Source organism: Cervus canadensis, chromosome 21, assembly GCF_019320065.1.
Source record: "Cervus canadensis isolate Bull #8, Minnesota chromosome 21, ASM1932006v1, whole genome shotgun sequence".
NCBI lineage: Eukaryota > Metazoa > Chordata > Mammalia > Artiodactyla > Cervidae > Cervus > Cervus canadensis.
Window position 1 is genome coordinate 33,680,997 of NC_057406.1, and position 24,027 is coordinate 33,705,023.

Sequence of the window (24,027 nt, forward strand, 5' to 3'; positions counted from 1 at the left end):
GGATTCTCTATCACTGAGTCACCAGGGAAGTCGCCAGACAAACTTTCTGGCCAACCCAATGGATGTGTAACTGAACCACTTGGCTGTCCACTTGAAACTGACACAACATTGTAAATCAACTCTACTCTGTTTTTTAAAGCAATTGTTTTAAAGATAGTGGTTTAAAGACATCTTGACAAATGGATAAGGAAGCTGTGGTACATACACACCATGGAATATTACTCAGCCATTAAAAAGAATTCATTTGAATCAGTTCTAATGAGATGGATGAAACTGGAGCCCATTATACAGAGTGAAGTAAGCCAGAAAGATAAAGACCAATACAGTACACTAACACATATATATGGAATTGAGAAAGATAGTAATGATAACCCTATATGCAAAACAGAAAAAGAGACACAGATGTACAGAACAGACTTTTGGACTCTGTGGGAGAAGGCGAGGGTGGGATGTTTCGAGAGAACAGCATCAAAACATGTATATTATCTATAGTGAAACAGATCACCAGCCCAGGTGGGATGCATGAGACAAGTGCTCGGGCCTGGTGCACTGGGAAGACCCAGAGGGATCGGGTGGAGAGGGAGGTGGGAGGGAGGATCAGGATGGGGAACACATGTAAATCCATGGCTGGTTCATGTCAATGTATGACAAAAGCCACTACAATATTGTAAAGTAATTAGCCTCCAACTAATAAAAATAAATGAAAAAAATAAAAATAATCATCACAAATTGCAAAAAAATAAATAAATAAATAAAATAAATAAAGACATCTTGATCCCCCCAAAGTTGGTTTGGGAATAAATAGCCTATTGCTCCATTATTGTGAGGACAGTGCTAACTGAAAAACATGTCTACTTTTTGCCTGTACTTTAGCCACTTCCTCTGTCTCACTGGAGGAAAGTCAGCAATGGCCTCTGCAAAGAAGGTCGCTGAGAAGCGGCATAACCCCGTGGAAAGCATCTGTAGAAAACTGCGAGCCATCCAAAAGAGAGAAGACATTTCTGATCCCATCCGACAGATTATCAAATACCAGTCTAGCAGTTTTGACAGCCCGCAGACTAACCCCAAGAAGGATTTTGAAGAGGTGCTGAAGAAAATGATGGCTGCTCACATCCCTCTGCCCGACACGCTCTTCTCGAGTCCTGAGAAAGATGGCGCCTTCGCTTCCCAGTCTCAGATAGTGTCTCCAAGAACCCCATCCATTTCTCATCTCAGCTCTCCTGAGAAGGCAACATACCCGCTTATCCTCACAGGTTCTGAAAATATCTCAAGGCCAAGATCACAGAGCTCCCAGAATTATACATCTTTGATGCCGCAGATCACAAAAAGGGAGCTCTTTGCTGACAAGGATTTGACTAACTGTTGTAGTGGAAATGATTTTAGTACCTTAGCACTTGACTTTGATTCCACCTCTGATCAGAGCTCTACTCCTCAGGATTCCGTGGTGAAAAAATTATCTCCGAAAGAAGAGGGTAAATATTCATATTTTAATATTTGTTCTTCCAGTAAAGCAAGGAGCATTGACTATGACAGTGCCTGATCTAAAATGAAGTATGAAACTTGATTAAAGCATCCATCTTTCCCTTAAAATTTTCTTTCTCTCAACAAAAATCTTATATCTGAAACATCAGTGTTTTCTATGATTTCAAATATAAACCTGGTAGAAATTCTAGATTATATTTTCAATCATAATCATTGGTATTTTTCTACTGACCTGAAAACAAACTTTCTCCTGGGCAAATTAGAATGTCATGATAGGAATACATACATATATGGGAGTTAAAATTCATATACTTCCAACATGCCTTACTGAAAATTAACATTTTAACATTTTTCCCTCTGTGTGTGTGAGAGAAATATGTAAGAAAGTATAGCGCCAATAAGGTCAACCAGGGAACAATGTAAATTCTGTAGGCCAAGTTCAATGAAATTTTGGAATTCTACTTAGGGAATTGCTTACAGAATCCCATATATGGTAGGCCCTAAAAAACGATGTAAAATGATACATTTTCTGTATAGCTAGTGTTTATTTTCCCTCTGTTTTCCTTAAAATATCCCTATTAGTGTTAACACTATTTGCTTTTTCACAGAGTGCTTTTTTTTTTTTTACAGGTAAAGATAGCTTTATTTCCCCCAATTGCATTATATTAACTGAAACCTATCCATTGTGGCACATGAATTTATTCAAACATATATTCTTCATAGGACTAAACTGTCTTAATCCATTTAGCACCTCATTATATTATATCACTTCCTTCACAGTGCCAGAAGTTGTAAGCAATAAAATTAAAGTAATATCCAGAAATAACAACTTTTTTACTACAGGTATTTGCATACATTTCCTTGTATAAGTGTTCAGTTCTCATCAAAAATGAAAAATCAATTTGATCTATTTCACTGTTCCAGTCATATAATGTCAATCATTATTAACCTGTCATAAAATTGCACAGTGGCAATATCTTAGAGATGAAGGTACCAGTACCGGCAAGAATAGGGATAACACACTGCAACCCATTCAACTTTCTCTATCAACTCTGCCAATGAAAAGTACCTACACACATAACAGAAATGAATCTCAATTTTGCCTTCTCTCTCACTTCACAGAGTGCTTTTACTATCACAGGACAATACAGCTCAGTTCCCTCTTCATCTTCTCTCCTTTTATTCCACATTTGTAAAACTTGAAAGGAAAAATGAATAATCAAAGATACTTCAAGACCACTTTTTTCTTGATCTATTCATGTTAAGTAACCAGTATTTTTCCAGTGGTCATATGTGGATGTGAAAGTTGAACTATAAAGAAGGCTGAGTGCCAAAGAATTGATGCTTTTGAACTGTGGTGTTGGAGAAGACTCTTGAGAGTCCCTTGGACTGCAAGAAGATCCAACCAGTCCATCCTAGAGGAGATCAATCCTGGATGTTCATTGGGGGGACTGATGTTGAAGCTGAAACTCCAGTCCTTTGGCCACCTGATGCGAAGAGCTGACTCATTTGAAAAGCCCCTGATGCTGGGAAAGATTGAGGGCAGGAGGAGAAGGGGATGACAGAGGATGGCATCAATGACTCGATGGACATGGGTTTGGGTGGACTCCAGGAGTTGGTGATGGACAGGGAGGCCTGGCATGCTGCGGTTCATGGGGTTGCAAAGAGTCAGACACGACTGAGTGACTGAACTGACTGACTGAACCAGTATTGTGGGCTGCTCTTTATTTTAATAGTTGAAACATACCATATATGTAACAGTATATGTTAGCCACTCAGTCATATCTGACTCTTTGTTAAAATTTTTTAAAAAATGAGAAACTAAGCATGTTAGCACATAAAAGCATCTGGATTTGCAAACTTTTTCTTCTGATAGGGTGGAAACAAGGAATTGATGATGCCAAGGAAGATGTAACCTATAGCAACAACAGGACCTATGAAGAAGAGTTACTTAGGAGTATTTTTAACATATGTGACTCCAAACGCAGAGGTTAGTTGAAAGTTTTCTGCTCAGATTTTCACTAATACTCATCCACTCATTGTACTTTCTGTTGTGAGAGAAAGGGAAATGGTTTATGTGTGGAGATCTGTGTATCTGTGTCTTTACACATGGCAGGTGCAACCTAATTTGGGGGGGGGGATGGCTGTTTAGATGTTGGTTAATTTCTTTCTACCTGTTTTATATATTTTGCCAGAGTATTAAATGATTTTACTGAGCTTATCATCGATTTTACCAGCTGTAGTCATTGACTTGAACTATTTACATCTCATAGGTGTTGCCTCACAAAAAATACATACTTCATATACATAAAACCACTGTACAAATTTAGCTCCAATTTTTAAGTCAATTTTAGACTTTCACTTCTGTTTTTCTTAGAGACATGCTTTTTTAAAAATTTCCGCAAGTAATGTTTAGCATGTCAATGGTTCATGATCACTGTAACAAAATTAATAATATGGAGGAAAGAAAGGAAAAAAGAACTCCTCAGTTATCCTGTTCCCCTGAGTAACCGCTGTTAATGATTCATTGTATAACCTGCCCCGACAAATTCCTCAGTCAATGTGGTTTCCTTTCATTTGGATTAAAACTTTTTATTATAGAAACTTTCAGACATATACAGAAGTGGAGAGGGTATCATGACCCTTATATATATGTCATAAATGATGATGTCTCATTTTTCCTCCACTTCCCTCTGCTCCACTCTGGACTGTTCCTGTTGTTGTTCAGTTGCTGAGTTGTGTCCGACTCTTTGTGACCCCATGGACCGTAGCCTGCCAGACTCTTCTGTCCTCCACTATCTCCCACTAAGCCTGAATTAGTTTGAGGCAAGTCCAAGACATCATATTGTTTCTTCTGTAAACATTTCAGTACATTCAAAAGATAAGGACTGATTTTAGATACAGCTATACAGTGTCTTTTAAAAATTTTTATTTTTAAATTATATTATTGGGGTAGAATTGTTTACCATGTTGTGTTCATTTCTGTTGTACAGTGAAGTGAACCAGATATATGTACACATATATACCCTCCCGGTGGTGTCTCCCTCCCACCCCTACTCTCTAGGTCACTGCTGGGCCCCGAGCCGAGCTCTCGTGCCATACAAAACTTCCCACTAGCTGTCTATTTTACACATGCACAGTGTCATTTTTATGACCAAAAATGTAACGTAATTTTAAAATATCAAATACCTTACCAACATTCAAGTTTTCTTATTTGTATGAGAAATTTCTGTTTTCTTAAACAGTTGATTTGTTCAAATCAGTATCCAAGAAAGGGTTGTTCATTGTTATTGGTTATCTGGCTTATCCCTCTGTTCCTTTTTCATTCTTTTTGTATTTTAAGTTGTTTGTTAATGAAACTGGCTCTTTTATCTGCCTTTTCGCCAATCTGAATTTTAGTGATTGTGTGGCCATAGAAACACAACCTGTTTTTTTGTCCCCTACATTTAGAGGCTTGAGCAGGTAAATGTTTTATATCTTTTTTTTTTTTTTTTGGCAAGACTCTGTATAGATGGTGGATTTTGGTGGGTTTTTTTTTTTTTGCTAAATCAAGTGGCAGGCATGTGGGATCTTAGTTCCTTGACCAGGGATCAAACCCTCACCCCCTGCATTAGAAGCATGGAGTTTTAACCACTGGACCACCAGAGGAGTCACAGTATATGTAGTTTTATCAAAAGACAAAACTATTTGAGAGTAAAGTCCTAGATTTATTCTTTCATTAGATGTTGTGAAGGTTATTAGTTTATCATTCCTTCCTAGTTTATCAACTAGAATATCTAGAGGATATCTATAAAGAGAAACTCTATGCTGCTTATCAGTTTTATAAGGCTGTGGCTAAGTCTTGTTTCCCAAAGGAAAGGCCAGATAAAAGCTTGATGGTGTTTCTAGTTGAAAATAAACTCCAAAAAAAAAAAAAAAAGAAAAGAAAAGAAACTCCAGATATTGTGTCTCTTTACCCTGAAGTACATCAGTGTGTATTTCCTACAAAGAACATTTGCTTGCATAGCTGCAGAACAATTATCCAAATTAGGATATTTAATGTTGATATGATACTGTTGTCTAATTTAAATGTCTGTATTCAAATTTTGTCTATTTCCCCAATAATATTCTTTATAGCTTTTTTGTTTCCTGGTCCAGAATCAAATTCAGAATTACACATTGTGTTTAGTTTTCATATCTCTTCAGTCTCCTTTTATCTGGAGTAATTCCTCAGACTCCTTGTCTTTTACGACTTTGAAATTTTTGAAGACTATATGCCAGCTACTTTGTAGAATGTCTGCTATTTCCTCTTGATTATTCAGGCTGTACATTTTCACAGGCACACTACTGATGTGATGTTATGAAGTGACGTTATGCTCTTCTCAGGACAATGTACCAGGATTTTTAACTTTGATCCCTTGATTAATGTGGTGTCTGCCAAATCTCCATCTTGTAAAGTTACTATTTTCCTTTATAATGTCTGTACAAAATGAATCAGTTGATCTAAGAAAGCAATGGAAAATTTTAAGCCAAAGTGAGGACGATAATACAGGGACAGCCTTTCAGAAAACTCGGAGAACCATTCGGCCTGTTAAAAGTCGGAGCACATTTTTGAGACAGAAGGCTGTACATTAAATGGTGTACATATTATTAATAGTTTACACAATCCAGATCTAAGCATATAAGGTGAGTAGTGAGTCATGGGTCATCCTAGCTCCTTATAAAAAGGAAGTTTATCTTTCTAGGGTCGTCTTGTTGATGCTGGGATAATGTTGCTCTTTATGGTTGAGCAGGTATTTCTGCTGATGGGGATGTTTGGTTGATGCAAAATGCAGATACACAATGCATAGTAGAGGGGAGAGGGGAGGACAAAGAGCAAAGAAAATGTTTAGTGTTTAAGTTTTTCTTGACTAACCTTAGCAGTTTCCTCTGTGGCTCAAGTGGGGAGTGATCTGCTTTACGTGGCAGAATTCGTTTCTTGCTCTTATAGGACTGAAGACTTCAGAGTCTTGCTGCTGTCAGCTAGACAGTTTCTTGCTAGTTGTACCTCTGAATATAGGAAGTCCCTAATATGGCAGATTTGCTTCTTCAAAGCCAGCAAGGGAGTGACTCCAGCAAGATAAGTTTGAAAGTGTTAGTAACTAAGTCGTGTCCAACTCTTTGGAGACCCCATGGACTATAGCCCGCCATGCTCCTCTGTCCATGGGATTCTCCAGGCAAGAATACTGGAGTGGGTTGCCAGTTCCTTCTCCAAGGGATCTTCCTGACTCAGGGATTGAATCCAGGTCTCCTGCATTGATAGGCAGATTCTTTACTGCTGAGTCACCAGGGAAGCCCTAGCAAGATAGGCACTGTGATCTCATGTGAGTTAATCACACAACCAGATACATGCATATCCTGTCCCCTTTGCCATATTCTACCGGTTAGAAGCAAGTCCCAGGTCATGCCCACACTCGAGGGGAGGAGGCTACACCAGGGTGTAAACATTAGGAAGCAAGGATCATAAAGGGGAAGCCTGGAGTCTGTCCACCTCACTGCCACAGTATGGTTGCAAAAAATGGTTTAAGACCTTTTTTTTGGTCATTATTTTCTCCTTAAGGTTTATGCAATATATTCCCTAAGTGTATATGGGAATGTTTCCAGACTTGCTTTATAATTTGCTTTTTCTTACTTATTAATTCTGAGTACTTGTCTATGTCAATAATATATATTTTCTCTGTATATTGTACTTTAGGGGGATGTAATGTAATATATTTAAATGATATGTCTCAATTGGGTATTTTTTCTCTATTATGAAAAGCACAAAAATAACCATAATGAACATTCTTATAACAAAACATTTACCTGTACTCTTAATTATATCGGTAGGATGAATGGGACTTATTTATTCCTGGTAAGCCTCTCTGCATGGACAGGATTTAAGGAATTGTTTCCCAGAAGAAAATAAGGAAACTCCATTAAAGGGAGATGGGAGATGTATCAGAAACAGAACCAACAGGGGGAGTGTGTGTGTGTAAAATATATTAAGAGATGTATTAGAAGGAATTGGGGCTTCCCTGATGGCTCAGTGGTAAATATCCACCTACAATGCTGGAGACACAGGAGATGTGGGTTCGATTGTTGGGAAGAAGAGAAGCAAATGGCAAACCCACTCCAGTATTCTTTCCTGGAAAGTTCCATGGACAGAGGAGCATGGCGGGCTACAGTCCGTGGGGTCGCAGAGTCAGACATGAGCACGCAGGCACACATGCACAATTATAAGGAACTGGCTCATGTGGTTATGGAGGCAGGCGTGTTCGAAGATCTGCAGGGTAAGTGAGCAAGCTGAAGACGGAGACCCAGAGAGCTTTTGATGGTGTCCTTCCAGTCAGTGTCCAAAGGCCTGAGAACCAGGAGACAACCTGTCCAAAGGTCAACAGGCTGGAAACTGAAGAAGAGCTGATGTTACTGTTAAAGTCCAAAGTTAGGAAAAAAGATAAGTCTTGGGTCCAAGGCAGTCATGCAGGAAGGATTCTCTCTCACTTGGGGAAGGGTCTGCCTTTTTGTTCTATTCAGGCCCACTTGCATTAGGGGACAGCAGCCTGTGTTATTCTATCAATTTAAATCTTAATCTCTTTCTAAAACACCCTCACAGAAACAACCAGAATCATATTTGACCAAATAACTGGGCACTCCATGGCCCAGTTTAGTTGACACATTAAAGAAACATCTCAGGAGATCTTTCTGGTTTTGAGGTATAAAATCAGATTTTAGAGCTTTAGTGGAGGAAAATGAGATATAAGGTATTCTCTTTGACTTTCCAATTCTCCAATTACGCAAACAGGAGTAAAAATCGTCTTTCTAAATAACTACAAAAAATTTATTTCTGTTTCTTCCTGTCACAGCCTAATGACATTTTCCATTAAACTAATGCATTCTTTAAAGTCATTCAATTTCCTTTACAGCTCTCTTTTCCAAATTATGTACTAAGCTTATTCTTTTATTTAAAAAATATTTAAAAAAAATATTAGTGTCTCTGTTTACCTCCTGGGGTAAGAATCTTCACCCTATCAAACTTCAACTTCCTTTTCCTTCCCTCTTTAAGCTGCTAGCCCAAGGCAGGCCTTAGTTAAGAGTAGAAAAGATGTCTTATGCTTGAGAAAGACTGATGTGTTAATTGCTAACGCAGTCTGTATGACTTTAATTTAATTTCTGAATGTGATAGTAGGACTGATTATATCTAAGAATGATTTTTCCACCCCTCCCTCTCCACCCCAAAGAGTCAAACTACTTACATGAGGCTGAAAATTTTGTCTAGGGCCAAGGAAACCCTTTCTTCACTGAATGGTTTTTTAAAATACTTATTTATTTACTCGTTGCGACAGGCAGGATCTTCCCTGTGGCTCGTGGGCTTCTCCAGTTGCAGTGTGAGGGCTCAGTAGTTGCTGCAGCTCGAGGGCTTAGTTGCCGCACAGCTTGTGGGATCTTAATTCTCTGACCAGGAATTGAACCCGAGTCCCCTGCATTGGAAGGTGGATTCTTAACCATTGGATTACAAGGGAAGTCCCCACTAAATGTTTTTTAAAGAAAGAATGGAAGAGAAAAATAAAGTGGCATTTTGACCACTTCCCACAAGTGATTATTGATTACATGTGTGTGTTTGTGTGTATGTGTGTGTGCTCAGTTGCTTAGTCATGCCTGACTCTTTGCGACCCCATGGACTGTAACCCATCAGGCTCCTCTGTCCATGGGATTTCCCAGACAAGAATACTAGAGAGGGTTGCCATTTCGTCCTCCAGATGATCTTCTCAACCAAGGGATCGAATCCTCATCTCTTGTGAATTGCATTGGCAGGTGGATTCTTTACTGCACCATCTGAGAAGCCTATTGATTACATAAATCTTTCCTATTTGAATCTCACAACTCTGTGTAGGAGGCATCATTTCACAGATGAGGACACTCACTCAAAGAGACTGAGTAATTTCCCCAGAGCCACACAGCTGGTACAGTCCAGAGCCAAGATTTGACCCCAGTTGGTTAGACTCCAACCTAAGGCCAGTGCTCTTTCTACGTTATGACAACTCAGCAGGATTGCGAGGGTTGTAAGGCACATTTCCAGGACCCAAGAGACTTGAACGAGTTAAGCACCTCACTTAAAAAAAAAAATAATCTTTTGCCACCTTTAAAAACTAACTTGACTTTCTTCTTCCTAAGGCTTAGTCAGAGTCACCAAAATAATAGATTATCTGAGACAGACAACTAATCAAGGTTCTGAAGATGATGGCCTTGAGGAGCTGTGGATCATGCTTGATCCTGGAAAGAGAGATGTACATGTGAACCTGGAAACTTTCCAGGCCACTGTGAAGGAATGGATGATGGCTCACTGCAGAAACAAATGGTAATCATAGTCCCAGCAGGATGCGTTTTCAGGTTCTGATTTAACAATTGATTACAATGAATGTTAATCACTGTTTTTTGCACTGATAGGAAATACTATCTGATAGTAATATCAGTTTAACAAAGGTTTAGAGGAATGACTCTATCCCATGTTGTCAGGGCGGGTGGAGAAATAGGCCTTCTCCTTGTTGGTAATAGTGCAAGTTGGCACAGCTTTTCAAGGGCAGTTTAGGAATGTGTGACTTCCCAGGTGGCTCAGTGGTAAAGAATCTACTGACAATGCAAGAGACGCAGTTTGATCCCTAGGTTGGGAAGATATCCTGGAGGAAGAAAATGGCAACCCACTCCAGTATTCTTACCTGAAAAATTTCATGGACAGGAGGGGGCTGGGGGGCTATAGTCCGTGGGGTTACAGAGAGATAGACACCAGTGAGCGACTGAGAACAACATGAGCATCAGAGCCTTAGAAATATACAATGTGGTCAAATTATGTAACTTCAGGAAAGACAGCCAATTGTATACTCTATATGCAGAATGTTGTTTATGATTATGATAAATGTAAGCAAACCAAATTTTAATAGTAGGTGGCTGGACAAATAAATGATAATACTTCCATACTCTAGAATCCTAATTAGTCACTCAAAATTATAATTAAATAAATATTTGACAAGAGAAATATTCATATGTATTTATTTTAAATAATCGGCCATAGATCTGTAAATGTAGTACACTCCCATATTTGTTGAGAAATGAAAATATGCACAGGAAAAAGTGGGAAGGAATATATTCCAAAATGATTATCTTTGCATGAAGACCTTAGCTTCTTTGTCTTCTTTTCTTATGAATTTTCTACTTTTCCTAAAATATTTAGGCTTGATTGTATAATACAGATATCAATAATCCATGGGTAAAGTGGAGTGAGGGCAAAAGAGAAAATTTATTTTTATGACAAATATAAAGGAATAGAAAAAGAACATGGGAGATATAAATATAAAATATAAGAACAGAAACTCAGAAATGGTGATGGGTGTGGATCTATTAACAAGAATAGTGAGAGTGATGACTGAGCTATTCTGCTCAGTCATCTTCTGACAACATCTCATGTTGAAACACAATAGGATGTAAATACTAGTCTAGAGGCTTTTGTAGCTGCTCCGAAGAGATTATCTAAGGGTTTGGCAATTGCTAAGATTAGGCAGCAAAACTGAAATCATAATGCAAAGACTCTTGGAAAAGAAATAGTTGAAGAGTTAATATGTTTATTTGGGGGTGTCCTGGGCAAAGGCCTGTGAATAGGGTTCTCCAAATATTAGGAATGATATGCTCCAAACTACAATTAGTTCAAGTTCAACTTGGTTTTTTATGAGAAAGAGAAAAGAGCACCTTCAATGTACCCCAAATTATTAGCTGTTCATGCCTTTTCCTTCCTAATTCTCTAAGGCCCAATGTCTTGCTACCTCTACAAGTGTCCACTTGGTCCTCCAAATCATGTCAGCTTCCTAATCCATTGAGACTCCCATTGCCTAATTATAGCTATGTACATTATCACCTACTTATTTAAGCATTCATATTCTTTTCTTCATGTTAGATTAAAGTTTATAGGAGGTAGAGACAATATGTTTCTATTCTATGACTCTGTTTAAGAACAGTGTTGGACTCCCAATTGTGGCCAAATGGATAGATGGTTTTAAAATTCAGAAAGACCAACATCAATAAGAAAATACAGAACACATCTGAAAAATTGGCTAAGCTTTGGTTTGACAAAGAATCCTAGCTCACTGGTTTTATTTTTTGGCCACAGGGAAGGAGAGAATAGTGGATCAAGCAGCAGAATGGTTAATTCTGCTTTTGAACAGGACAGCATAAAATCATGTGAAGCAAGTATGTATCTGTTTCTTTGGGGTTGTTCTGCCACTTGATTGTGGTTTGGAGAAATGGATTTTTTTTATTAAACTCTCTTGTGTGTGTTTCAGTTAAGATGACCACAGATATAACAGAGTCTTCATCATGGAACTTCAAGGGGTTGGGTGGAGACTTGCCTAAAGGAGTCTTGTAAGCATTCTTACTTGTAATATTTTCTCAAGTGCCTCAACTTTTCTTATGGATTTTCTTGCTTTATAGATCTATGTATTTTATTTTATTTCTGGGCTTCCCTGCTGTCTCTGACAGTAAAGAATCTGCCTGCAATGCAGGACGTCAGTTCAGTTCATTTCAGTCACTCAGTCGTGTCTGACTTTTTGTGACCCCATGAACTGCAGCATGCCAGGCTTCCCTGTTCATCACCAACTCCCAGAGCTTGCTCAAACTCATGTCTATCGAGTTGGTGATGCTATCCAATCATCTCATCCTCTGTTGTCCCCTTCTCCTCCTGCCTTCAATCTTTCCCAGCAGTAGGGTCTTTTCCAATGAGTCAGTTCTTTGCATCAGGTGGCCAAAGTATTGGAGCTTCAGCATCAGTCCTTCTAATGAATATTCAGGACTGGTTTCCTTTAGGATGAACTGGTTTGATCTCCTGGCAGTCCAAGGGACTCTCAAGAGTCTTTTCCAACACCACAGTTCAAAAGCATCAATTCTTCGGCACCTGGCCTTCTTTATGGTCCAACTCTCACATCCATACGTGACTACTGGAAAAAACATAGCTTTGACTAGACAGACCTTTGTTGGCAAAGTAACATTGGCAAAGCAATTCAGGAGACCCGGGTTCAATCCCTGGGTCTGGAGGATTTCCTGGAGAAGGGAATGGCAACCCACTCCAGTATTCTTGCCTGGAGAATTCCAGAGACAGAGGAGCCTGGTGGGCTATAATTCAAGAGATCTCAAAGAGTCAGACATGACTGAATAACTAACACTTTCAACTTTTTCATGTATTTTATTTATGGTAAAGTCACTTAGCTCTACTTGTGTGCATGTGTGGTAGGGCTAACATAATTTATTTTTAACTCTTAGCTATTATATCCCAATTGCCTTAGAAGTAGTTTCACTAGGAACACAAATTATGAAAGATTATGAAGTGTCACATCAATGAACATTTTCTTACTCATGAAAACTTTATCCTTCTTTGACTTTATGTGTTTTCCACGCCTGACAAATTCCATTGTAAATAGAGTTATGACATTGACCTTAAGCTCTTTGGGGGATTGCTTTTTTTTTTTCCTAGTTGGAGTGTAATTGCTTTATAATGTTGTATTAGTTTCTATTGTACAGTGAGGTGAATCAGCTATAGGTAGACCTATATCCCTCCCTCTTGGCTGTCCCTCCCATCCCACTCATCTAGGTCATTTTAGAGCACCAAGCTGAGCTCCCTCTGCTTTATAGCAGGTCCCCACTAGCTAGCTATTTTATACATGGTAGTGTATATATGTCAATCCTTATTACTTCTTCAATAGATACTTTTAGATATGAATGAGAAAACCTGTTTTCTGCTACATATGCGTTTAGATATTAAGGAGAAGTGACTCTGTTCTTTATTTTTATTAAAAAAAATTTTTTTTGGCTGAGCCAACATGTGGCTTGTGGGATCTTAGTTCCCTGACCAGGGATTGAACCCAAGTCTCTGCTTTGGAAGCTCAGAATTGAAGCACTGAACCTGTCCTTCCTTATTTTATCTTTGCCACTTCAGGTTTATCTGTGCAAAAAATGTGCACTAGGAACCATGTAGCCAACCGGTGCTAAACTCTAGGAAAAGATGGCAAAGAAGAGGAGGCCTGGGACTCCTTGAAAAACACAGCTCAGACTCTCAAAGGGTTTAGGATCAAATGTCAGGGCAAGCGTGACAGCCACAAATATTAACAAGCTGTAGAAAGTACTAGGAACAATGAGCACTAAATTGTGAGCTACAGGCTGCAATGATAAAACTCTAGGAATTGTTTCCTAGTTAAAGGCCTGTTGAAACCTGCCAAGATTTCTGATTGAAAGAATCCAGTGTCAATTTATTTCAGGATTTTTCCATAACCCAGGCAGAAGTGGGAACTCTTCAGTGTAGATAGAGGCAGAAGTTGGGAGCAAAGTGAAGAGGAAGAAATGAAAGCTGTAAAAATCAATTTCACAAGTGGCAGATGCTAAATATCTGGCAATTTTGGAAAAATCTGTGGTGTTACTGTAATAAGTGCTTGAATAAACACTGTGTATGTGAACTGTGTTTATGAGGGTGAATGAAAATAAAGTAGAAAATCTTCTTTATTCATTTATTTTTGGTTGTGCTGGATCTTCGTCGCTGCAAGTGGGCTTTCTCTAGTTGCGGCGGTTGGAGGCTACTCTTTGTTGCGGTGCATGGGTGTCTTACTGTGGTGGATTCCTTTTTTTTTTGCACAGCAAAGGCTCTAGGCAAGTGGGCTTCGGTAGTTACAGCATGAGAACTCAGTAAGTTGTGGGGCGCGGGGCCTAGGCTGGGAGGGCTTTGGCAGTTGTGGCCTACAAGGCTTAGTTGCTCTGCAACATGTGAAATCTTCCTGGACCAGGGATTGAACCTATGTCCCCTACACTGACAGACGGATTGTTAACTATTGGACCAACAGGGAAGTCCTCACAGGAAGATTTAAGCTTGTTTGGGCTTACCCATAAGCCTTACTTTGACTGGAAGGGATTAGTGATGTTGAAGTTTATGCTCATTCATCCTTTTACCCACAGAGAGGTGCCTGATTTGATTACCTATATAGCAGACCTGCATTTCAACAAGCAGAAATTGGAAGAGGAAAATAATAAATTGAAATTGGCATTGGAAAACTTGGAAGAAGCAAACAGAGAGTTATCAGAGGACTGTACTGAACTGCGCCTTCAGGTAAAAAGGTGAGCCTTGGTGTGGGTACTGTGTGCTGGGAACTTTTAGTTCCTTTTCCTTTATTTCTTTTTTTTTTTTTAAATAAATTTGTTTTTTATTGAGATACAAGTCACAAAGCAGAAGAGTCACCCTGTTGAGGTATACAATTAGTTTAGTGTTTTTTAGTATATTCACAAGTTATCACGTGATCTAATCCCAGTTATTCCCAAGTATATCCACATGATGTATTCACATGATATCAAGTATATTCACGTGATCAAGACATTTTAATCACTCCAAAAAGAAATCCCATACTGATTAACAGCCACTCCCCATGTCCTCCCCTCTCAGCCCCTGTCAACCACTAATCTACTTTGTATCTCTATGGATTTGTCTATTCTGAACATTTTCATATTCATGGAATCATACAGTATGTGACCTTTGTGTCTGGCTTCTTTCATTTAGCATCACATTCTCAAAGTTCATCCATGTTGAAGCACATATTGCTACTTCATTCTTTTTTATGACTGAATAATATTCCATTGTATAAATATACCTCAGTTTGGACATTTGGGTTAGCACCACTTTTTGGCACTTAAAAAAGCTGCTGTTATGAGCATGTATACTATCTATGGTGAAACAGATCACCAGCCCAGGTGGGATGCATGAGACAAGTGCTCGGGCCTGGTGCACTGGGAAGACCCAGAGGAGTCGGGTGAAGAGGGAGGTGGGAGGGGGGATCGGGATGGGGAATAAGTGTAAATCTATGGCTGATTCATATCAATGTATGACAAAACCCACTGAAATGTTGTGAAGTAATTAGCCTCCAACTAATAAAAAAATTAAAAAAAATAAAAAAAAAAAAAAGATTAAAGTAGATAGAAACTAAAAAAAAAAAAAAAAGCTGCTGTTATGAACATTTGTGTGCGAGTTTTTATGAGGTCATATGTTTTCTGTTTTCTTGGTTATGTATCTAGGAGAGAAATTGCTATACTTTTTAAGACCTATACTTTGGTCTTTCCTGATAGTTCAGTTGGTAAAGAATCTGCCTGCAATGCAGGAGACCCCATTTCGATTCCTGGGTCAGGAAGATTCGCTGGAAAAGGGATAGGCTTTGCACTCCAGTATTCTTGGGCTTCCCTTGTGGCTCAGCTGGTAAAGAATCTGCCTGCAATGCAGGAGATCTGGGTTCGATCCCTGGGTTGGGAAGTTTCCCTGGAGAACGGAAAGGCTATCCACTCCAGTATTCTGGCCTGGAGAATTCCATGGACTGTATAGTCCATGGGGTCACAGAGAGTTGGACATGACTGAGTCACTTTCACTTACAACCTGTACTTTAGGGCTACCCAGGTAGCACTGTTGTAAAGAACTTACCTGCCAGTACAGGAGACATAAGAGACACAGGTTTAACCCCTGGGTCTGGAAGATCCCCTGGAGAAAGAAATGGTCACCCACTCCAGTATTCTTGCCTGGAGAACCCCATGGACAGAGGAGCCTGGCGGGGTACAGCCCATAGGGTCACAAAGAGTCAGACATGACTGAAGCAACTTAGCATGCATGCATGCAACTTATACTTTGCATTTTGAGGAACTGCCAAACTTTTCCAAAGTTCCAAAGTGACTTTGGAAAACAACTTTATTTTCCCACCAGTAAAGCAACTTTACTTTCCCATCAGCAACGTTTGTTAGTTCTTTTCTAGCAATGATGTTCTCTATGTCCTTCAAGTCTCTGTGTAAGACCAGTATGCATACAGGTCAAGTGTAAATCTATCCCGACATTCAGTGGTTCACTAGAACTCTTACTCTGTGCAAAGTTCCATGCTAAGTACTATGAGAGATTCACTGATGAGTCAGGTTTAAAATGTGCCCTCAGGGTACCTGTTTGGCCACCTGATGTGAACAGCTGACTCATTGGAAAAGACCCTGATGCTGGGAAGGATTGAAGGCAGAAGGAGAAAAGAGCAACAGAGGATGAGATGGTTGGATGGCATCACCGATTCAATTTACATGAACTTGGGCAAATTCTGGGAGATGGTGAGGGACATGGAAGCTTGGTATGCTACAGTCCGTGCAGTTGCAAAGAGTCAGACATGATTTGGAGACTGAACAGCAACAGGGTACCTGTAGCCTAGAAGGATGATAAGAACATTCATTACCTTAGCTTAAGCTAGAAAGGGATACTGGACCTTGAGGACGTAATAGATCAAGTGCAGACACTGGTAAAATAGATAAAGTGGGACAAACTTGAGCATCAGAAAACAAGCAACCTGGTTCTCACAAAGTCTGTGTATACAGGTGTCATAGGTGCTAAAATTCTGAACAGAAAAGTTCTCATTTAACTTGAAAAAGCAGAAAAGCATTCTGACCATGAACTCCTACCGTCACAATTTTTGACCATACTCCAAATCAATCTATAAAATTAAATATATACATGTATATGTATTTATTTGGTTGCACCAAGTCTTCATTGCAGAGTGTAGGATCTTCAGTTGCAGCATGTGGGATCTAGTTCCCTGATCAGGGATCAAACCCGGGCCACCTGCATTGGGAGTGCAGAATTTTAGCCATTGGACCACCAGGGAAGTCCCCCAATCTATAACTTTAAAAAAAATGCTAACCTCATGCTCTCTCCATTCCATTGTTGGCTTATGTATTTGAAATATAGTAACTCAAAGTTTTTTTAAAAAGAAAACAAGCTATGCTTTGAGTGAATGTGTGATGTTATTTAATAAATATTTGTGTAATTATATTAACTAATATTATGTCTTAGTAGTTGAAGGAAAGAACTGTGTGATTCAGCCAGTGATAGATTTGGAGAAGGAAATGGCAACCTACTCCAGTGTTCTTGCCTGGAGAATCCCAGGGGTGGGGTCACATAGAGTCTGACATGACTGAAGTGACTTAGCAGCAGCAGTAGCAGATTTCAGAGGAAGTATGCCAGTCTTTGTCTTCAGGAATATGTTTGTTTCCTTCTATCCTTTATCTCCCAGTGTACACTAACCGAATCCCTTTCCTTTCTAAGGACTGTGGAAGATCTTGAGTAAAAAAAAATTTTTTTATTTTTTACTATTGTTGGCATCTGGTTTGAATTTTCAGTGGTTTTCAACTTGGAGCTTAAAAACAGTCCGTGGCTTTAGTTAGTATCGTTGACGGTTATATTTGAGGTTTTGCTTATTGCCTTCTCTCCCCACCCCCACAGTGCCCACCAGTCTATTATGAGAACAAACCTGTTAAAAGAAGAACTGGAGGAACTGAAAATTAGTATGAATGCTTCAGAAGAGCAGAAGACCATGATTGTAGCCCAGAACAAACAGTTAGTAAGTCATCCAAGTACTTTGAAATTGGCGGATAGTTTATTTAACTGCAATCCAAGATGGTTTATTTAGAGGCAAAGATCGGAAATCAGTAGGCTGATGAATGAATTGGTAACCCCATAGAAAATTAAAGGCAAGTAGGATAAAAAAATTGTGTTTTCCTTTCAACCAGGATTAAAATTCTTTACAAATGTTACATTTGCAATGGTTTGTGAAGATCTAGAATGCCTTCTGAAGTTAACAGGTGAATTTATAAATATCTGACACTGAAAATCACATCTTCCAAAAAAAAAATTTTGTGTCAAACTTTCACCTTTTCCTTGGGTTTTTAAAAACATTCATTTTTTCAGCATGTACAGATTACTAATTAGCTCCATTAACCAGTCCTTAACACTAAAGAAGCCCAGGCTTATAATTTTTGGAGCAAAACATTATATAGACTAAGCTTCAACTACCAGAGAAGTAATTATTTTTATGGAGACTGTTAAACTATTCTCTGGAGCTTCAGTAATAATCTTCAAAATCCCTCTAGCACTATTTGAGCATTGTTGACCATGGTTGGGAGGGGGGTCAGCTGAAAGTCATTCAGACTGATTTATTTTTAGGTCTGTAAGTTATCAGGAAACTTGAATTTCAGGCCTGTGTCTTTCACTCATGACTTCCTACAACCAACACAGCTTAGCTTAGCTTTTGCCTCAACAATAAAATGTGGAGACTGGATTCACTATCAGGTGACTCTGCAAGTCTCTATGAATACGTTACAGCAAGGACTGAGTCTGGGACCACTAAGGAGCTTCTATGTGGAAGTCATCATGTAGAGCCCACCTTTGGGAGTCAGGCTGAAAACATGCAAGCCCTGTTTCTGAGGGCTGTGTAACTTTAGGCAAACCACATAACCTTTTTTTTGTTTTGTTTTGTTTCTCATCTTTCCTTCTCTGTCATAGTTAGATTGAGTCAAGGAGGAGAGTGACTTCTCACTGATCCCAAGAAACTGGAAGCCAAAGGCTTAACTCCATTATTGAGAATATTTTCAGACTAGGCTCATGTGCATTATGTCAGTGCTATATTTAAGGTTGATGAACAAATGTTGATAACTCTGGAAATAAATATTTGGTATTTTCATAAGCTTCTCAAATACTTTTAAATTATGTTTCTCTTATAAATCAGGAGACAGAAAACCGGGCTCTGATTCTTAAGATTCGGATTCTCCAAGAAGAGGTATGTTGAAATTGTTAAACAAACTATACAGATAAACATGGAAATCATACAATTGTGAGTCCTGACCCTGGGTTAAATAGAAATCGTGTGAATTTCAGGCTCCTGTGGGCAAAATACTAGGTTGCTTTGTCAAATGACAAGTGAGGAAGAGTAGACAGGATTTTCCTGTCTGGACAGAAGTATATTACCTTTGTAATCCCCCATGAGGAAATAGGATTTAAGAAATTCAGACTTAAGACGAAATGAAATTAACCCGTCTAAAAAGTATACAAATCAAGAAAGAAAGTATAGACGTTATTTAATAATTTTCCAATATTATTCCACAAAACTAGATGGCAAAGGTCATTGACTCTAAGACTCAGATCTTAAATTCTTTGACAGTCTGACTTTGGAAAGGCCATTTATCTTCTGAGGGATTAATAATACCTATTCCCTACAGTTACTTTAAAGGTTAAGATAATGCATGTGAAGCCATTTGGTTAACCATAATATACCTCATATATGTTAGGAAATATTAGTAAAATCTTTTAAAAGAAGAAAACTTTTATGCAATATGTGTTTTTAAGCAACAAATTAAAACGTTGAAAGAACAGGTAGAAAAGCTACTAGTAAGTTACTGTTTTGAAGAAAAATTCTTTATAGGTACCTTTTTTTTCTTTTTTTTTTATAGGTACCTTTTGAATGTCAATCATTATGTACAGGTTTTTGGTTGTGCTTTATAAAAGCTTATTACAGTTATTTATTAAGCTGCAGTGAATGATCTGAATAGTTAGCCAATTTGTGGCCTAAGTGGACATTCATGATGGATTGGAAAGGAACAGCTAAGGATTGGAAAGGAATCTTGTATTTTATTTAGATATATTACAGCTGCCAGGAAAGGTTTCCATGAAACTAGTGCTTTTGAAGTAAGCTCCCAATGTAAAATATTTTTCTTCTCATATTTAAGATGATTGACTCCCATCAAAGAATTATAGTATACCAATTTAGAATTGAGATAGGAGGAAGGAGACAGAACTCTTCTCCATGAGATGGCATTACAATGACTGACTTGCGTTAGAAAAGGCATAGAGATGCCACTCAGTTTCCTTTAGGTGGTAAGAATCTGATGCATTGTGAAGAGTGACAGCATGGCTTGGGCAATTATTCGATGGAGTGCTTAGTCACTCGGTCGTGTCCTACTCTTTGCAAACCTATGGACTATAGCCCGCCTGGCTCCTCTGTCCATGGGATTTTTCAGGTGAGAATACTGGAGTAGGTTGCCATTTCCTCCTCCAGGGAACCTTCCTGACCCAGGGATCAAACCCACATCTCCTGTGTCTTCTGAATTTGCAGGTGAATTCTTTACCCACTGAGCCATTGGGAAAGCCAATTATTCACTTACATGTGTTTACTTCTTATACACACATTCACTGGGAGATAGACTCTATTCTAAGTGAATACGGACTTAAGCAAAATAGCCTGTGTGAAACTAGCATGTTAAATGGGATTAATGCCACCAAGAGAAGAAGGACAGAAAACGGCGATTTAAACTAGGGTGATTAGGGGACTTCCCTGGTGGTCCAAGCGGTTAAGACTCCACCTTTCAATGCAGGGGATGTGGGTTTGATGCCTGGTCTTGGAGCTAAAATTCCACCTGCCATGTGGTCAAAAACACAAAAGTAAAGGTTTACTTTATAAACCCTAGTTTATTGGGTGGTTAGGAAAAGTAGAACTGTGAAGTTAATTTTTGGTTAAAAACTCTGAGGTTCATCTCAAAGAGCACTGATGGCAGAGGAAATAGCCAGTCCAAAGTCTTCAGCCTGTAACCTGCCCGCCATTTTTAAGGGATAGCAAGATCAGTGTGGCTGGAGCAGGGGAATAAGTACCACAAGGTGCTACAGAGAGGTGTGGGGACCTGGACCCCCAGGATCTCATAAAGCCATTGTTTGGACTCTGGTTGTTTATGCTGAGTGAGATGGGAGCTGCTGAACAGTTTTGAGCAGAGGAGTAACATCATATAATTTCAGTTTTACCAAGATTTCTCTGGCTCCTGGCTTTAGAATCAACTGTGGGGCAAGGGAAGAAGTGAGGAGACCAATTAGGAGGCTCTTGTATTAATAATAAAGCAGGCAAAAGTCAGTGAAGACTTAGACCGAAGCAGGAACAAAAGAATTGGATAAAGTATTCAGGTCAGCAAATGCTTTATAATATCCCAAAGTATTTATTATATATCCAAGTAATATGGAAAATTCACTTCTAATAGTTCCTATTAGAGAGCCTCTTGGACTGCGAGGAGATCCAACCAGTCCATCCTAAAGGAAATCAGTCCTGAATATTGATTGGAAGGACGGATGCTGAAGCTGAAACTCCGAAACTTTGGCCACCTGATGCAAAGAACTGACTCATTTGAAAAGATCCTGATGCTGGGGAAGATTGAAGGCAGGAGGAGAAGGGGATGAGAGAGAATGAGACGGTTGGGTGGCATCACCAATTCGGTGGACATGAGTTTGAGTAAACTCCAGGAGTTAGCAAGGGACAGGGAGGCCTGGTGTGCTGCAGTCCATGGGGTTGCAAAGAATTGGGCATGACTGAGTGACTGAACTGAACTGAATAGTTTTTAATGTCTCAGGGAAATACAGAGCAAAGTCATTGGCTGAGAGTGAGGATGTTAGAGGAGGTATTGGAAGTTCAAGGAGAGAGAAAGAATGAAATAGGCCAGGAGTTAGCAAACTTTTTGTAAAGGACATGATAGTAAATATTTTTAAACTTGCCTGGCTAGAAGGACTTTGTCACAACCACTAACTTCTGCTGTTGCAAGGTGAAGGCCGCTAAGGATGATCTGAAAACAATGGGCTCAGTTGTGTCTTAATAAAGCTTTATTTATAAAACCAAGTAGTCAGAGTTGGTCTCTGAGAATGGAGAAGGGCACTTGGTATATTTTGCAAATCCTTGCTTTAGGCAAATGGCCTTTTGAATAGGTATGATATAATCACCAGAAAACCTTGAGATTAAAGCCTACAAATTTAATGTGTGACCTATTGGTTTATTTGTATTTCTCTTTAACAATCGTTACTGGAAAACGTGCTGGCATGGAGTGGATAGCAATCTGAAATTAAGAAAATACTAAGAAGTAGGGGAGAGCCAAGAGAATTGAAGGGATGTTAGAAGTAAGAGATTGTAATGATTGACAATGGAAGAATTTAAGCTATCAAGAGGGGACTGAGTTCACGGGAAGGTGGGAGGGTAATGAGAAAGTAGTGGGATCATTGGATTGCAGGCTCCAGTGGGGACTGAAGGTTTGTTGATGCACAAAGAAGTAATCTGGAAAGACAAGAAGTAATGGTTGAAGAGGGAGATGCTTTTGCAATTAAGGTAACAGAAGGGTCCCAGTTGCTGTAATGACAAGTCTGAAGGTATGTCTAGGGAGTGAGTGGCCCACGTGGAATGGAAAATAAGAAGGGATTACTGAGAATATTCATGGATGATCACATTAAAAAGATTGTGTTATTTTTGGACAAAGTCTAAAGTTCTGTCACTTACTTTAAAATGGATTACGATGTCAATGATGAAAATATCACTTTCTAAAAAAGACTTTGTGATGTCCTTTTACATTTTTTTTGGGTCTAAATCTAAGAATACTATCTTATTTTACATTAGAATGCTAAGAACATTATGGATATGTATAAATTGGAAGAGAAGATTGAGGACTTGTCTAAGACTGAGAAAGAGCACCAAGTAAGCACTTCTCAAATACTGGTAAAATATTTTCTTGCATCAAATTAATATTACTTTATGAAGGTGTTTGTGACTCATTGACACAATGACCTTTCATTATAAATTTTGAAATTTTTACTCCTCTAGATGTCTGAGTTATATAAAAGGCAGTTTCTGCTTTTTTAATGTAGCAGCTTTACTGATACATAACACATATGCCATTAAATTCATTCAGAGTATACAGGTCAGTGGTTTTTAGTATTAAATATATTCAGAGTTGTGCAACCATCACCAAAATCAATTTTAAAATACTTTTATCATCCAAAAAGAAATCCCTTCAGTGGTCATTTTCCATTCTTCCCCAACACTAGACAAACACTAATCAGCTTTCTATCTCCATAGATTTAGCTATTCTGGACATTTCATATAAATGGAGTCATATACATTATATTGCCCTTTGCGACTGGCTTTCTTCACTGAGACTAGTGTTTTGAGAGTTCATTCATGTCGTAGCATATATCATTACTTCATTTCCTTGTATTGCTGAATAATAGTTCATTATAGGAACATAGCACATTTTGTTCATTCATCAATTGCTGGACATTTAAGCTGTTCCTACTTTTTTTTTTTTTTTTTACTATAATGAGTAATGGTGCTATGAATATTCATGTATAAATTTTTGTGTGGATGTAAGTTTTAATTTCTCTTGAGTATGTATCTAAGAGTCGAATTACTGCATCATATGATAACTATGTTTAACCTTTTGAGGAACTGCCAGATTTTTTTCCAAAGTAGCTATACCATTTTACATTTCCATTAGCTATGTATAAGGGTTCAAATTACTCCACATCCTTGCCACCATTTGCTATCATTTATATTTTTTATTATAGTGATAATTTCTAATTTAATAGTATCTAATTTTTCAAATTCATCAGGGAAAAGTTCAGTTATTGTACCTTCTTAATGCAAAAAGTGAAAGACGGGGAAAAAAGTCCATCTTGATTTTTTAATTCAACTCTATTGAATTAAGAAATTATATCTTACAAAAATGATTTTTTAATCTATATTGATAAAAGTATATTTTTATTATATCTGCCATTCTTTATTATCAGGAAACAGAAGGTAACTATTACTAAAGTCAGGAATTTGTGTCATGCTTTTTGTTATCTCTGATGGTTTATTTGAACAGTATTTTTTGCTTTAGTATATG

At 38.5% G+C, this 24,027-nt stretch overlaps 1 protein-coding gene across 1 annotated transcript in view; it reads left to right on the forward strand.

Moving 5' to 3' along the window:
- The first annotated feature begins 907 nt into the window (after nt 1-907).
- IRAG2 (inositol 1,4,5-triphosphate receptor associated 2) overlaps nt 908-24,027 on the forward strand; it is a 96,246-nt gene continuing 73,126 nt past the window's right edge. The window contains exons 1-9 of the mRNA XM_043441320.1: nt 908-1,472; nt 3,359-3,472; nt 9,655-9,838; nt 11,639-11,718; nt 11,811-11,889; nt 14,464-14,622; nt 17,792-17,909; nt 19,074-19,124; nt 22,761-22,838. Of these exons, the coding sequence (XP_043297255.1) occupies nt 908-1,472; nt 3,359-3,472; nt 9,655-9,838; nt 11,639-11,718; nt 11,811-11,889; nt 14,464-14,622; nt 17,792-17,909; nt 19,074-19,124; nt 22,761-22,838 (1,428 nt within the window). The remainder of the gene's footprint in view (nt 1,473-3,358; nt 3,473-9,654; nt 9,839-11,638; nt 11,719-11,810; nt 11,890-14,463; nt 14,623-17,791; nt 17,910-19,073; nt 19,125-22,760; nt 22,839-24,027) is intronic.